General features: G+C 47.4%; 1 protein-coding gene across 1 annotated transcript in view; it reads left to right on the top strand.

The window, feature by feature from the left end:
- LOC141201569 (uncharacterized) overlaps positions 1–17,770 on the top strand; it is a 57,929-nt gene that overhangs the window by 9,489 nt on the left and 30,670 nt on the right. Inside the window, exon 3 of the mRNA XM_073663561.1 lies at positions 10,402–10,544. Within this exon, the coding sequence (XP_073519662.1) occupies positions 10,402–10,544 (143 nt within the window). The remainder of the gene's footprint in view (positions 1–10,401; positions 10,545–17,770) is intronic.

Here is a 17,770-nt window from a genome sequence, read left to right on the forward strand (position 1 = left end):
TAATGGGGGCATTACACTGTGTGGGAGTATCATACATACTGCATAAGGGGCATAATGGGGGCATTACACTGTGTGAGGGCATCATACATCCTGCATAAGAGGCATAATGGGAGCATTACAATGTGTAGGGGCATCATACATCCTGCATAAGGGGCATAATGGGGGCATTACACTGTGTGGGGGCATCATGGGGGCATTACACTGTGTGGGGGCATCAAACATACTGCATAAGGGGCATAATGGGGGCATTACACTGTGTGGGGGCATCATACATCCTGCATAAGGGGCATAATGGGGACATTACACTGTGGGGGGGTATCATACATACTGCATAAGGGGCATTACACTGTGTGGGGGCATCATACATCATGCATAAGGAGCATAATGGGGGCATTACACTGTGTGGGGGCATCATACTTACTGCAAAAGGGGCATAATGGGGGCATTACACTGTGGGGCATCATACATACTGCATAAGGGGCATAATGGGGGCATTACACTGTGTGGGGGCATCATACATCGTGTATAAGGGGCATAATGGGGGCATTACACTGTGTGGGGGCATCATACATCCTGCATAAGGGGCATAATGGGGGCATTACACTGTGTGGGAGCATCATACATACTGCATAAGGGGCATAATGGGGGCATTACACTGTGTGAGGGCATCATACATCCTGCATAAGAGGCATAATAGGAGCATTACAATGTGTGGGGGCATCATACATCCTGCATAAGGGGCATAATGGGGGCATTACACTGTGTGGGGGCATCATGGGGGCATTACACTGTGTGGGGGCATCAAACATACTGCATAAGGGGCATAATGGGGGCATTACACTGTGGGGGCATCATACATCCTGCATAATCGGCATACTGGGGGCATTACACTGTGTGGGGGCATCATAAATCCTGCATAAGGGGCATAATGGGGGCATCACACATCCTGCATAAGAGGCATATTGGGGGCATTAGACTGTGTAGGGGCATCATACATCCTGCATAAGGGGCATAATGGGGGCATTACACTGTGTGGGGGCATCATACATCCTGCATAAGGGGCATAATGGGGACATTACACTGTGGGGGGGCATCATACATACTGCATAAGGGGCATAATGGGGGCATTACACTGTGGGGGGGCATCATACAATCTGCATAAGGGGCATAATGGGGGCATTACACTGTGTGGGGGCATCATACATACTGCATAAGGGGCATAATGGGGGCATTACACTGTGTGGGGGCATCATACATACTGCATAAGGGGCATAATGGGGGCATTACACTGTGTGGGGGCATCATACATACTGCATAAGGGGCATACTGGGGGCATTACACTGTGTGGGGGGGCATCATACATCATGCATAAGGAGCATAATGGGGGCATTACACTGTATGGGGGCATCACACATCCTGCATAAGGGGTATAATGGGGGCATTACACTGTGGGGCATCATACATACTGCATAAGGGGCATAATGGGGGCATTACACTGTGGGGGGGAATCATACATCCTGTATACAGGGCATAATGGGGGCATTACACTGTGTGGGGGCATCATACATCCTGCATAAGGGGCATAATGGGGGCATTACACTGTGTGGGGGCATCATACATACTGCATAAGGGGCATAATGGGGCCATTACACTGTGTGGGGGAATCATACATACTGCATAAGGGGCATAATGGGGGCATTACACTGTGTGGGGGCATCATACATCCTGCATGAGGGGCATAATGGGGCCATTACACTGTGTGGGGGCATCATACATACTGCATAAGGGGCATAATGGGGGCATTACACTGTGTGGGGGCATCATACATCCTGCATGAGGGGCATAATGGGGTCATTGAACTGCGTGGGGGCATCATACATACTGCATGAGGGGCATAATGGGGGCATTACACTGTGTGGGGGCATCATACATACTGCATAAGCGGCATAATGGGGGCATTACACTGTGTGGGGGCATCATACATCCTGCATAAGGGGTATAATGGGGGCATTACACTGTGGGGGGCATCATACATCCAGCATGAGGGGCATAATGGGGGCATTACACTGTGTGGGGGCATCATACATACTGCATAAGGGGTATAATGGGGGCATTACACTGTGTGGGGGGCATCATACATACAGCATAAGGGGCATAATGGGGGCATTACACTGTGGGGGCATCATACATCCTGCATAAGGGGCATAATGGGGGCATTACACTGTGGGGGCATCATACATCCTGCATAAGGGGCATTACACTGTGGGGGCATCATACATACTGCATAAGGGTCATAATGGGGGCATTACACTGTGTGGGGGCATCATACATACTGCATAAGGGGCATAATGGGGCCATCATACATTCTGCATAAGGGGCATAATGGGGGCATTACACTGTGTGGGGGCATCATACATACTGCATAAGGGGCATAATGGGGGCATTACACTGTGTGGGGGCATCATACATCCTGCATGAGGGGCATAATGGGGGCATTACACTGTGTGGGGGCGTCATACATACTGCATAAGGGGCATAATGGGGGCATTACACTGTGTGGGGGCATCATACATCCTGCATAAGGGGTATAATGGGGGCATTACACTGTGGGGGGCATCATACATCCAGCATGAGGAGCATAATGGGGGCATTACACTGTGGGGGCATCATACATCCTGCATAAGGGGCATAATGGGGGCATTACACTGTGGGGGCATCATACATACTGCATAAGGGGCATAATGGGGGCATTACACTGTGTGGGGGCATCATACATACTGCATAATGGGGCCATCATACATCCTGCATAAGGGGCATAATGGGGTCATTACACCGTGTGGGGGCATCATACATACTGCATAAGGGGCATAATGGGGGCATTACACTGCGTGGGGGCATCATACATACTGCATGAGGGGCATAATGGGGGCATTACACTGTGTGGGGGCGTCATACATACTGCATAAGGGGCATAATGGGGACATTACACTGTGTGGGGGCATCATACATCCTGCATAAGGGGTATAATGGGGGCATTACACTGTGGGGGGCATCATACATCCAGCATGAGGGGCATAATGGGGGCATTACACTGTGTAGGGGCATCATACATCCGGCATAAGGGGCATAATGGGGGCATCATACATCCGGCATAAGGGGCATAATGGGGGCATTACACTGTGTGGGGCATCATATATACTGTATAAGGGGCATAATGGGGGCATTACACTGTGTGGGGGCATCATAAATACTGCATAAGGGGCATAATGGGGCCATCATACATCCTGCATAAGGGGCATAATGGGGGCATTACACTGTGTGGGGGCATCATACATAGTGCATAAGGGGCATAATGGGGGCATTACACTGTGTGGGGGCATCATACATCCTGCATGAGGGGCATAATGGGGGCATTACACTGTGTGGGGGCGTCATACATCCTGCATAAGGGGCATAATGGGGACATTACACTGTGTGGGGGCATCATACATCCTGCATAAGGGGTATAATGGGGGCATTACACTGTGGGGGGCATCATATATCCAGCATGAGGGGCATAATGGGGGCATTACACTGTGTGGGGGCATCATACATCCTGCATAAGGGTCATAATGGGGGCATCATACATCCTGCATAAGGGGCATAATGGGGGCATTACACTGTGTGGGGCATCATATATACTGTATAAGGGGCATAATGGGGGCATTACACTGTGTGGGGGCATCATACATACTGCATAAGGGGCATAATGGGGCCATCATACATCCTGCATAAGGGGCATAATGGGGGCATTACACTGTGTGGGGGCATCATACATACTGCATAAGGGGCATAATGGGGGCATTACACTGTGTGGGGGCATCATACATCCTGCATGAGGGGCATAATGGGGGCATTACACTGTGTGGGGGCGTCATACATACTGCATAAGGGGCATAATGGGGGCATTACACTGTGTGGGGGCATCATACATCCTGCATAAGGGGTATAATGGGGGCATTACACTGTGGGGGGCATCATACATCCAGCATGAGGGGCATAATTGGGGCATTACACTGTGGGGGCATCATACATCCTGCATAAGGGGCATAATGGGGGCATTACACTGTGGGGGCATCATACATACTGCATAAGGGGCATAATGGGGGCATTACACTGTGTGGGGGCATCATACATACTGCATAAGGGGCATAATGGGGACATTACACTGTGTGGGGGCATCATACATCCTGCATAAGAGGCATAATGGGGCATTACACTGTGTGGGGGCATCATACATCCTGCATAAGGGGCATAATGGGGGCATTACACTGTGTGGGGGCATCAAACATACTGCATAAGGGGAATAATGGGGGCATTACACTGTGGGGGCATCATACATCCTGCATAAGGGGCATAATGGGGGTATTACACTGTGTGGGGGCATCATACATACTGTATAAGGGGCATAATGGGGGCATTACACTGCGTGGGGGCATCATACATCCTGCATAAGGGGCATAATGGGGGAATCACACATCCTGCATAAGGGGCATAATGGGGGCATTACACTGTGTGGGGGGCATCACACATCCTGCATAAGGGGCATAATGGGGGCATCATACATCCTGCATAAGGGGCATAATGGGGGCATTACACTGTGGGGGGCATAATACATCCTGCATAAGGGGCATAATGGGGACATTACACTGTGTGGGGGCATCATACATACTGCATAAGGGGCATAATGGGGCATTACACTGTGTGGGGGCATCATACATCCTGCATAAGGGGCATAATGGGGCCATCATACATCCTGCATAAGGGGCATAATGGGGCCATTACATTGTGTGGGGGCATCATACATACTGCATAAGGGGCATAATTGGGGGCATTACACTGTGTGGGGGCATCATACATACTGCATAAGGGGCATAATGGGGGCATTACACTGTGTGAGGGCATCATACATCCTGCATGAGGGGCATAATGGGGGCATTACACTGTGTGGGGGCGTCATACATCCTGCATAAGGGGCATAATGGGGACATTACACTGTGTGGGGGCATCATACATCCTGCATAAGGGGTATAATGGGGGCATTACACTGTGGGGGGCATCATACATCCAGCATGAGGGGCATAATGGGGGCATTACACTGTGTGGGGGCATCATACATCCTGCATAAGGGTCATAATGGGGGCATCATACATCCTGCATAAGGGGCATAATGGGGGCATTACACTGTGTGGGGCATCATATATACTGTATAAGGGGCATAATGGGGGCATTACACTGTGTGGGGGCATCATACATACTGCATAAGGGGCATAATGGGGCCATCATACATCCTGCATAAGGGGCATAATGGGAGCATTACACTGTGTGGGGGCGTCATACATACTGCATAAGGGGCATAATGGGGGCATTACACTGTGTGGGGGCATCATACATCCTGCATAAGGGGTATAATGGGGGCATTACACTGTGGGGGGCATCATACATCCAGCATGAGGGGCATAATTGGGGCATTACACTGTGGGGGCATCATACATCCTGCATAAGGGGCATAATGGGGGCATTACACTGTGGGGGCATCATACATACTGCATAAGGGGCATAATGGGGGCATTACACTGTGTGGGGGCATCATACATACTGCATAATGGGGCCATCATACATCCTGCATAAGGGGCATAATGGGGTCATTACACCGTGTGGGGGCATCATACATACTGCATAAGGGGCATAATGGGGGCATTACACTGCGTGGGGGCATCATACATACTGCATGAGGGGCATAATGGGGGCATTACACTGTGTGGGGGCGTCATACATACTGCATAAGGGGCATAATGGGGACATTTCACTGTGTGGGGGCATCATACATCCTGCATAAGGGGTATAATGGGGGCATTACACTGTGGGGGGCATCATACATCCAGCATGAGGGGCATAATGGGGGCATTACACTGTGTAGGGGCATCATACATCCGGCATAAGGGGCATAATGGGGGCATCATACATCCGGCATAAGGGGCATAATGGGGGCATTACACTGTGTGGGGGCATCATACATCCTGCATAAGGGTCATAATGGGGGCATCATACATCCTGCATAAGGGGCATAATGGGGGCATTACACTGTGTGGGGCATCATATATACTGCATAAGGGGCATAATGGGGGCATTACACTGTGGGGGCATCATACATCCTGCATAAGGGGCATAATGGGGACATTACACTGTGTGGGGGGCATCATACATCCTGCATAAGGGGCATAGTGGGGGCATTACACTGTGGGGGCATCATACATCCTGCATGGGGCATAATGGGGGCATTACACTGTGTGGGGGCATCATACATCCTGCATAAGGGGCATAATGGGGGCATTACACTGTGGGGGCATCATACATCCTGCATAAGGGGCATAATGGGGGCATTACACTGTGTGGGGGCATCATACATACTGCATAAGGGGCATAATGGGGGTATTACACTGTGGGGGCATCATACATCCTGCATAAGGGGCATATGGGGGCATTACACTGTGTGGGGGCATCATACATCCTGCATAAGGGGTATAATGGGGGCATTACACTGTGGGGCAGTAAAGGGGTCCTGTACTATGAGAACAATACGTTTCCTCCCTTCCTGTCTCCATAGTTGGGTCGTATGTATCTATTACAGGAAACAGAACAAAAACCTTATGATTCTTATAAAGGGGCAACACAAGACCCCAAAAGAGTCTCGGTGCTGAAGGGGTTAATGCCCCCTGCGTCCAGTAATGGGGTCTCCACATACCTCCACCTGCAGAGCCGCCACCACATATATGGCTGCTCTGTGCGCACAGGAGCTGTGATGAGGTCACAGGAGGGGAGGAGTCAGGGGTCACATGATCAGGGGCCTCAGTGGATGCAGGACTCTGCTGTGCTGGTTGTCATGGTGCTGGATGAGCTGAAGTTTATGTGTGGGGTCAGGAGGGGTTTACAGTGTGGATGTAGCAGAGCCGCGCGTGTACGAGGTGTACGGAGCAGAGCCGCGTGTGTACGAAGTGTACGGAGCGGAGCCGCGAGTGTACGAGGTGTACGGAGCAGAGCCGCGTGTGTACGAGGTGTACGGAGCTGAGCCGTGTGTACGAGGTGTACGGAGCAGAGCCGCGTGTGTACGAGGTGTACGGAGCTGAGCCGTGTGTACGAGGTGTACGGAGCAGAGCCGCGCGTGTACGAGGTGTACGGAGCGGAGCCGCGTGTGTACGAGGTGTACGGAGCGTAGCCGTGTGTGTACGAGGTGTACGGAGCGGAGCCGCGTGTGTACGAGGCGTACGGAGCAGAGCCGCGTGTGTACGAGGTGTACGGAGCGGAGCCGCGTGTGTACGAGGTGTACGGAGCGGAGCCGCGTGTGTACGAGTTGTACGGAGCCGTGTATGTACGAGGCGTACGGAGCGGAGCCGGGCGTGTACGAGGCGTACGGAGCGGAGCCGGGCGTGTACGAGGCGTGCGGAGCGGAGCCGCGTGTGTACGAGGCGTACTGAGCGGAGCCGCGCGTGTACGAGGCGTACGGAGCGGAGCCGTGTGTGTACGAGGCGTGCGGAGCGGAGCCGGGCGTGTACGAGGCTTGCGGAGCGGAGCCGCGCGTGTACGAAGCTTGCGGAGCGGAGCCGGGCATGTACGAAGCTTGCTGAGCCGGGTGTGTATGAGGTGTGCGGAGCGGATGCTGCCCCTCTCCAGGAGCGATCACAGCAGCATGCACGGCATGAGACTTTCTTGTACTACACAGACTGTCCTGACAGAACACGGCTCGTCAGGACACAGCCCCGACCTCCAGCGACAGCCGGACAGTCCCATTGGATCGGGGACGGTTGGGAGGTTTCTGTATATAAGTTGTGTGTGATAATTGTAGAATTATTAATGTCTCAGCATAAAAGGATGTGCCTGAGTGTTTGTGCCGGGGTCCACATGCATGGAGGGGGTTGAGGCGGTGCTGGCTGTATTATGCAGACGGCATCTGCCTGTAACAGTAGTAACCAGAAACTACTAGAAACTCTGCACCAAAATGAAGCAAATCCTTATTCTGGGACCTTCGCCTTGTACGTAACACCCCCGGATCCGGTACAAGCCGGGCAGATATTCTCATTCATGTCATTTTCTGCTTAAGGTTCTGCGGTTTTCTGGCCAACTATAAAAAAGAAAAAGCGTAAAACAATATTTGTTTCTGCTGCATTGACATAAGTACAATCTTTCAGTATATATAAATCTATTACACGTCGGGTCAATGCTGTAAAGGACAGTAAAGTGCCAGAAACTTGTAACTACTGATCTCTCCACAAGAAAAAGCCGACAACTCCATCAATGGGATCATTTTATAAAATTAGGTCTTTGCAAGATGAAAATGGTCTCACAAACCACATTTTTTTTTAAATGTTCATAAAAAAACCCAAACAAACAAAAATAATAACCTTACTTTGATTTTTTCCCCATTTTTCAATACTTTATGTGGTAAATTGAATATTGTCATTCCAAAGAGCAACTAGTCCCACAAAACACAAGCCCTCCGTCTATGTTAATGAAAAAACAAAGTTATATTTTTTGGGAAAAAGGGGAAGAAAAAAGCAAAAAATTGGTCTTGTCAGAATAATGTAATTGCTATATATATACAGTACAGACCAAAAGTTTGGACACACCTTCTCATTTAAAGATTTTTCTGTATTTTCATGACTATGAAAATTGTACAATCACACTGAAGGCATCAAAACTATGAATTAACACGTGGAATTATATACTTAACAAAAAAGTGTGAAACAACTGAAAATATGTCTTATAATCTAGGTTCTTCAAAGTAGCCACCTTTTGCTTTGATGACTGCTTTGCACACTCTTGGCATTCTCTTGATGAGCTTCAAGAGGTAGTCACCGGAAATGGTTTTCACTTCACAGGTGTGCCCTGTCAGGTTTAATAAGTGGCATTTCTTGCTTTCTAAATGGGGTTGGGACCATCAGTTGTGTTGTGCAGAAGTCAGGTGGATACACAGCTGATAGTCCTACTGAATAGACTGTTAGAATTTGTATTATGGCAAGAAAAAAGCAGCTAAGTAACGAAAAACGAGTGGCCATCATTACTTTAAGAAATGAAGGTCAGTCAGTGTGAAAAATTGGGAAAACTTTGAAAGTGTCCCCAAGTGCAGATGCAAAAACCATCAAGCACTACAAAGAAACTGGCTCACATGAGGACCGCCCCAGGAAAGGAAGACCAAGAGTCACCTCTGCTTCTGAGGATAACTTTATCCGAGTCACCATCCTCAGAAATCGCAGGTTAACAGCAGCTCAGATTAGAGACCAGGTCAATGCCACACAGAGTTCTAGCAGCAGACACATTTCTTCAAGAGGAGACTTTGTGCAGCAGGCCTTCATGGTAAAATAGCTGCTAGGAAACCACTGCTAAGGACAGGCAACAAGCAGAAGAGACTTGTTTGGGCTAAAGAACACAAGTAATGGTCATTAGACCAGTGGAAATCTGTGCTTTGGTCTGTTGAGTCCATATTTGAGATCTTTGGTTCCAACCACCGTGTCTTTGTGCGACGCAGAAAAGGTGAACGGATGGACTCTACATGCCTGGTTCCCACCGTGAAGCATGGAGGAGGAGGTGTGATGGTGTGGGGGTGCTTTGCTGGTGACACTGTTGGGGATTTATTCAAAATTGAAGGCATACTGAACCAGCATGGCTACCACAGCATCTTGCAGCGGCATGCTATTCCATCCGGTTTGCGTTTAGTTGGACCATCATTTATTTTTCAACAGGATAATGACCCCAAACACACCTCCAGGCTGTGTAAGGGCTATTTGACCAAGAGGGAGAGTGATGGGGTGCTATGCAAGATGACCTGGCCTCCACAGTCACCAGACCTGAACCCAATCGAGATGGTTTGGGTGAGCTGGACCGCAGAGTGAAGGCAAAAGGGCCAACAAGTGCTAAGCATCTCTGGGAACTCCTTCAAGATTGTTGGAAGACCATTTCCGGTGACTACCTCTTGAAGCTCATCAAGAGAATGCAAGAGTGTGCAAAGCAGTCATCAAAGCAGAAGGTGGCTACTTTGAAGTACCTAGAATATAAGACATATTTTCAGTTGTTTCACACTTTTTTGTTAAGTATATAATTCCACATGTGTTAATTCATAGTTTTGATGCCTTCAGTGTGAATGTACAATTTTCAAAGTCATGAAAATACAGAAAAATCTTAAAATGAGAAGGTGTGTCCAAACTTTTGGTCTGTACTGTATATATATTTAAAATTGAATAATTTTACCCCAAAATTGTGATCTGTTATAATATTATCATTCTTCATGCGAGATTAATCATTAGTCTGTAGATAAATCCAAACATCTGGGAGATGTAGAACAATATATCTGTGATTCTCTTCTGCCAGGATAAGCGCGTCCTTTCTGTCCTTTCTGTGATGGAGAAAACGCTTGAAAGATTCAGAAAGTCCGATGAGTTTTTGGAGCTTATTGTAAAGGGCCTTAATGACGACCTGGGAAAGAAACCACCAGAAACAAAGGATCCAACCAGGTAAGTTCTAATTATCCCGTCTGATAAAATGATCAGCTTAATTTCCATGGGATTGTTCTGTAGAAGAGATGGGACCTGCAGCATTTTGATCCTGAACTTCACTATGTATAGATGTAGCAAAGCTTAATGTCACAATTCACACACCGCATTGATAAATTGTCTCAGAAGGTTAGCTCTCATAACAGAATTAAGATCACTTATAGTGGAACTAAACTTACAATTTGTTTTCAGAATTGTGAAAATTATGGCACTTTGCAAAGCACTTCATTAGTTTCTTTGGCGTCATATCCATAAAATGATGATATTAAAGTGGCCTCCAGACCCTGCTTTTCCCCAGTGCAGGAGCGTTGCTAGGGTCCTAAGAGATCAGGGACCCCAGCCCCAAAGTACGTTTCCCCTATAACCTCCCTGCCACTTAAAAGAGGATTTATACATATATAATTACAGTATACCACTGTTACTAATCTAAAATACACTATACAAAGACCAATATTCCCAAAATTACTACTATACAAGGCAAAAATGATCCTGCTACACAATGTCCTCTACCATCACCACCACACAGCGAGTCCATATATGAGAGAAAACCCCGCAGGGTAAAAGACCATCAAAGGAGTCCAGGGAGTATAAAATCTATCATATTTATTCAGCAATAGAAAAATAGGATGATGGGGGAAGGGACACAACACATATGTGATTGTTAGACGTGTAAGCGAAAAAAAGCAAGGCACGCAAGGAAGGGGCCATTCCAGGTATAATGGCTGTCTATAGTATCATCATGGGTGTACTAAAATATCCCAAAATAGACACCGCATATATTCCACTGGGGGCAACAGTCATCATATGCAGGTGCATCTCACTAAATTAGAATATCATCAAAAAGTTAATTTATTTGAGTTCTTCAATACAAAAAGTGAAACTCCTATATTATATAGAGTCATTACAGACAGAGAGATCTATTTCAAGTGTTTATTTCTGTTAATGTTGATGATTATGGCTTACAGCCAATGAAAACACTAAAGTCATTATCTCAGTAAATTAGAATAATTAACAAAAAACTCCTGCAACGGCTTCTTAAGTGTTTAAAAATGTCCCATAGTCTGTTTCAGTAGGCTCCACAATCATGGGGAAGACTGCTGACTTGACAAATGCCAAGAAGGCAGTCACTGACACCATCCATTAGATCCCAGAGTTCCAATTTTCCTTTGGAAATCAAGGTCCCAGAGTCTGGAGGAAGAGTGAAGAGGTCACAATCCAAGCTGCTGGAGGTCTAGTGTGAAGTTTCCACAATCAGTGATGGTTTGGGGAGCCATGTCATCTGCTGGTGTAGGTCCACTGTGTTTTATCAAGAACAAAGTCAGCGCCGCCATCTACGAGGAAATTTTACAGCACTTCATGCTTCCCTCTGCCGACAAGCTTTTTGGAGATGGAAATTTCATTCTCCAGCAGGACTTGGCACCTGTCCACACTGCCAAAAGTACCAATACCTGGTTTACACACAACAGTATCACTCTGCTTAATTGGTCAGCTAACTCACATGCCCTTAACCCCATAGAGAATCTATTATAGAGAAACTATGGGGTATTGTCAAGAGGAAGATGAGAGACACCAAACCCAACAATGCAGACGAGCTGAAGGCTGCTATCAAAGCAACCTGGGCTTCCATAACACCTCAGCAGGGCCACAGGCTGATCGCCTCCATGCCACGCCGCATTGATGCAGTAATTGATGCAAAAGGAGCCCTGACCAAGTATGAGGGCATTTACTGAACATACATTTCAGTAGACCAACATTTCGGATTTTAAAAACATTTTTCAAGCTGATGTTATAAAGTATTTTAATTTACTGAGATAATGACTTTTGTGATTTCATTGGCTGTAAGCTATAATCAGTGGCGTACCGCCAATGGTGGCAGGCCACACCACTGCTATGGGGCCCGTGAGCCTCGGGGGAGCGAGGAGGATAGGTGAGTATTGGGGGGGTAGGAGGTTGCGGCGACGGAGGAGCGGGCACACGCAGTAGCGGCTGCTGTAGCTACCACGTGTGCCCGCTGCTAAAGGGACATGAATATTCCCTCTTCTCCACTTCCATGGGCGTGGAGAAGAGGGAATATTCATTCTCTTTAGTAGCGGGCACGGAGGAGCGCTGAGCCGTGGCTCCTGCTTACAGTGCCCGCTACTAAAGAGAATGCATATTCACTCTTGTCAACGCTCATAGTCCCAGCGTGGAGAGGAGTGAATATGCCGGCAGCAGCAGCTCACCTCGGCAACTAGGAGCACGCGCTGCTCAGATACCAACATGAGCTGCTGGCAGACAGAAGACAGCAGCTCTGGAGCAGAGGTGAGGAAGGAAGGTGAGTATAAGTGTTTATTTTTTGTGTGTGCAGTGATGGGGCCACACATACCAGGATTGGGGGGTGAGGAGGCTATACATACCAGGATTGCGGGATGAGGGGGCCATGCATACCAGGATTGGGGGATGAGGGGCCACACATACCAGGATTGTTGGATGAGAAGGCCACACATACCATTCCTGACCCCATTTCTGGCGATTGGATATTTCCCTGGATCTCATGTATCCTGCTGCATATTGCTGTATATAACATAGGCTTACGTCATGTGAACAATGGCCAAATAGCTGTTGGCTGAGAACTCGTCCTGTATGATAAAATCTGCGATGGAGGTTCCTAATACGGCTTCCAACGAAGATGTGAAATCATCCAAATGTGTATAAGAACTAGCAAGTGATAAAGGAGACAATGGCTGGTAGGTAATAAGTCATTACCTGTGTGCCAATATCTTCTTCTGGAAGACTTCAAGATATCATGTATTACATATTACATATTATTCTGAAAGAGCACCATGTAATACCACATGTGTCCTGGAGAGGCCACTACGTCCAGCAAAACACAGCTGATTGCTGAGGGGGTTCACTGCCGGACCCCGACTATCAACTGATCGCCTGCAAGTCCTCATTTGGGGGCAGGAGTTGTTCACACTTGGCATATTTTGTGATTCATGAGGGGAGGACAGTAGCCGGATATAGACTTTTTCTATAAAGTCAGATTAAAGGGGTTTTCAGGAATGTTTTTATGTAATATATAGGAGGTTCCCAGTGGTAGAGAAAACACACAGAGCTTTACTTTCTCCTGCTGCTCCAGCTCTGGATCTTCAGCGCTTCCTGTGCTCTATTGTGACAGGCTGCAGGGGTGATGGGTCAACTTCAGCACACATCATTGCTGCAGCCAATCACTGAGCTTAGAAGCTCTGTCAGCGTGGCCACTGAGCCAAGTGATTGGCTGCAGAGCTGCAGTCATGATGTCACCCTTGAAGCCAGTGACTAAAGATCAGCGGCAGCGGTGAAGTGCTGGAACTGGAGCAGGAGGTAGTAAAGCTTCATCTGTTCTACTTAAGTGACGATTTATAGGATTTATATTTAAGTGATGAAAAATAATTCAGAAATTTGTAAAAAAAATAATAAAAATAATTTGCTTGTGTCGCCACTTTCCGAGATCCGAAAGCCGTGGCGTTTCCATGTTTCGGGAATGGGGCTGCGTGAGGGCTAGTTTTTTGCACCCCAAACTGATGGTTATATTGATATCATTTTGGGGTATATACAATGTTTTGATTGTCTGTTATGATATATTTTTTTCTTGTTGCAACGACTGAAAATCTGTAATTCTGGCATTTTATTTAATGTTCTAGTTACGCCGTATACTAAATGGATTAATTTATTTTATATTTTGATGGATCTGACTTTTACCAACGCAGCGATACCAAATATGTGTATTTTTTAAATGTTTTATATTTCTTAATTTTTAATGGGGGGAAAACTGGGATGATTTGAACTTTTATACTTTTTTCATTTTTTTTTACTTTTCACTGTATTTGTTAGTCTCTTTAGGGGGCTTGAACCTGCAATCATTTGATTGCTTGTGCTATATACAGCATTGCTATATATAGCAGAAATCACGATCTCCTATGAACACTAGCAACAGGCTGGCTGTCACAGGAATACAGTGATGACAGGCAGTGTGCAGTGATGGGGCCACACATACCAGGATTGGGGGGTGAGGGGGCCATGCATACCAGGATTGGGGGTTGAGGGGGCCACACATACCAGGATTGGGGGATGAGAAGGCCACACATACCAGGATTGGGGGATGAAGAGGCCATACATATCAGGATTGGGGAATGAGGGGGCCACACATACCAGGATTGGGGGATGAGGGGGCCACGAATACCAGGATTGGGGGATGAGGGGGGGGCACGCATACCAGGATTGGGGGATGATGGGTGCCATGCATACCAGGATTGAGGATGAGGGGGGCCCTATATACCAGGATTGGGGGATGAGGGGTGCCATACATACCAGGATTGGTGATGAGGGGTGCCATACATACCAGGATGGTGAAATTTTCCAGTAGCTGCTGCATTTCCCACCCTAGGCTTATACTCAACTCAATACGTTTTCCCAGTTTTTTTGTGGTAAAATTAGGGGCCTCGGCTTATACTCGGGTCGTCTTATTTAAAACATACGGTATTTTAAAATCAGTGAGTACGTGGTGCCCATAATACGGCAGGACTGTGTGGTGCATTATACTATATGGGGGCTGCATTTTACCCTTTGGGGTGTGAAATATACTGTATGGAGGACTATGGGGAGTGCAATATATTCTATCGAGGACCATGGGAAGTTCATTATACTATATGGAGGATTATGGGGGGTGCATTATACTATATGGAGGATTTTGGAGGGTGTATTATACTATATGGAGGATTATGGGTGGCATATTATACTATATGGAAGTCTATGTGGGGCCATTATGATATTTTGGGGGCTATTTGGGGGGCTGTTATACTGTATGAAAGCAATTATACGGTGTGAAGGTTTGTATGGGGTCCATCATACTGTTTGGAGGGCTGTGTGGGGCCATTATACTGTTTGGAGGGCTGTGTGGGGCCATTATACTGTTTGGAGGGCTAGTGTGGGCCATTATACTGTATGTAGGCCCATTATACTGTATGGAGGGCTGTGTGGGGGTCACAGTTGGGTGAATCATACTGTGTTAGGGTCACCATACTTTGCCTTGGGAGTTGAAGTGGGGTACAATAAGGTCATTATACTGTTCATGTAGAGGCTAATGTGGAGGAATGCACCATGGGGGTATCATACTGTGTTTGGGGGGCACTTTTATTGGCATCATACTTCATGGGGGCAATGAAAGAGGGATCTAGGACTTCAGTAGGAGGAACATTAGAAAAACGAAGTAAAGGCTGGAAAGTTGTGAGATCGGCTCTTCTGTGACACAGACAAATATTTCTTTATTTTTTTGGTGGGGGGGGTCCAATTAGAGCTTCTGCTATGGGGCCTCATGATTTCTATGTGCGCCCCTGGCCATAATCATCAACATTAACAGAAATAAACACTTGAAATAGATCACTTTGATTGTAATGACTTTATATAATATATGAGTTTCATTTTCAGCATTGAAGAACTAAAATAAATAAACTTTTTGATGATATTCTAATTTAGTGAGATGCACCTGTATATATAAGGGGTGTGGGTGCCATCATACTATAAGGGGCTATAGGAGTCATCATGCTATATATGAGGGGCAGTGGGGCCATCATATTATATAAAATGGGGAGTGGGTGCCAGAATACAGTTTATAAGGGGCTGTGGGGCCATCATACAGTATAAAGGGAGCTGTAGGGGCCATAATATAATGTACAAGTGGGTGTGGGGGCCATCATACAGTATATATTGGGCAGTGGGGCCATCATACAGTACTGTATATATGGGGCTGTGAGGGCCATTATACAGGATATAGGGAGTTGTAGGGACCATCATGCCAGTTATAAGGAGTTGTAGAGACCATCATACAGTGCATAGAGAGCTGTGGGGACCATCAGACAATGCATAGGGAGCTGTGGAGACCATCATACAGTGCATAGGGAGATGTGGGGACCATTATGCAGTGCATAAGGAGCTGTGGGGACCATTTTGCAGTGCATAGCGAGCTGTAGGGACCATTATGCGGTGCATAGGGACATGTGGGGACCATCATACAGGGCATAGCGAGCTGTGGGGACCATTATGCAGGGCATAGGGAGTTGTGTGGACCATCATACAGAGCGTAGGGAGCTGTGGGGACTATCATACAGTATATAAGGAGTTGTGGGGACCATCATACAGTGTACAAGGAGCCGTGGGGACCATCATACAGTGTACAAGGAGCCGTGGGGACCATCATACAGTGCATAAGGAGTTGCAGTGACCATCATACAGTGCGTATACAGCTGTGGGGACCATCAGACAATGCATAGGGAGCTGTGGAGACCATTATACAGTGCCTAAGGAGCTGTGGGGACCATCATACAGTGCATAGGGAGATGTGGGGACCATCATACAGGGCATAGGGAGCTGTGGGGACCATTATGCAGTGCATAGGGAGCTGTGGGGACCATCATACCGAGCGTAGGGAGCTGCGGGGACCATCATACAGTACATAAGGAGCCGTGGGGACCATCATTCAGTGCATAAGGAGCTGCGGGGACCATCATACAGTGCGTAGAGAGCTATGAGGACCATCATACAATGCATAGGGAGCTGTGAAGACCATCATACAGTGCATAGGGCACTGTGAGGACCATCATGCAGAGCGTAGGGAGCTGTGGGGACCATCATACAGAGCATAGGGAGCTGTGGGGACCATCATACAGGGCATAGGGAGCTGTGGGGACCATCATACAGTGTCTAGGGAGCTGTGGGGACCCTCATACGGTATCTAAGGAGCTGTGGTGATCATCATACAGTGCGTAGGGAGCTGTTAGGACCATCATACAGTGTCTAGGGAGCTGTGGGGACCATCATGCAGTGTAGAGGGATCTGTGGGGACCATCATACAGTGAATAGGGAGCTGTGGGGACCATCATACAGTGTGCAGTGAGCTGTGGGACTATCATACACTATACAGGGTGCTATGGGGGCACTCTGGACATTATTTCTTTTAAATGGGTGCATCATCAGAAATTTCTTCTTTCACCACCCCGAAATCATCGTCCATAGACTTGAAGAAGAACTTTGTAGTTGGGTGTAGTTTGATTGTGGCTTTAAGGGGGCATTATTACTTATAGGGGATACTCAACGGTATTTGTTGCTTGGAGGGAACACTTCAGATATTGAAACTTTCATAAGAGCATATCTGGCATTATTACTTGCTA

This window comes from Phyllobates terribilis, unplaced genomic scaffold (genome assembly GCF_046119375.1).
Source record: "Phyllobates terribilis strain yellow unplaced genomic scaffold, ASM4611937v1 Scaffold_119__1_contigs__length_5224398, whole genome shotgun sequence".
Classification (NCBI taxonomy): domain Eukaryota; kingdom Metazoa; phylum Chordata; class Amphibia; order Anura; family Dendrobatidae; genus Phyllobates; species Phyllobates terribilis.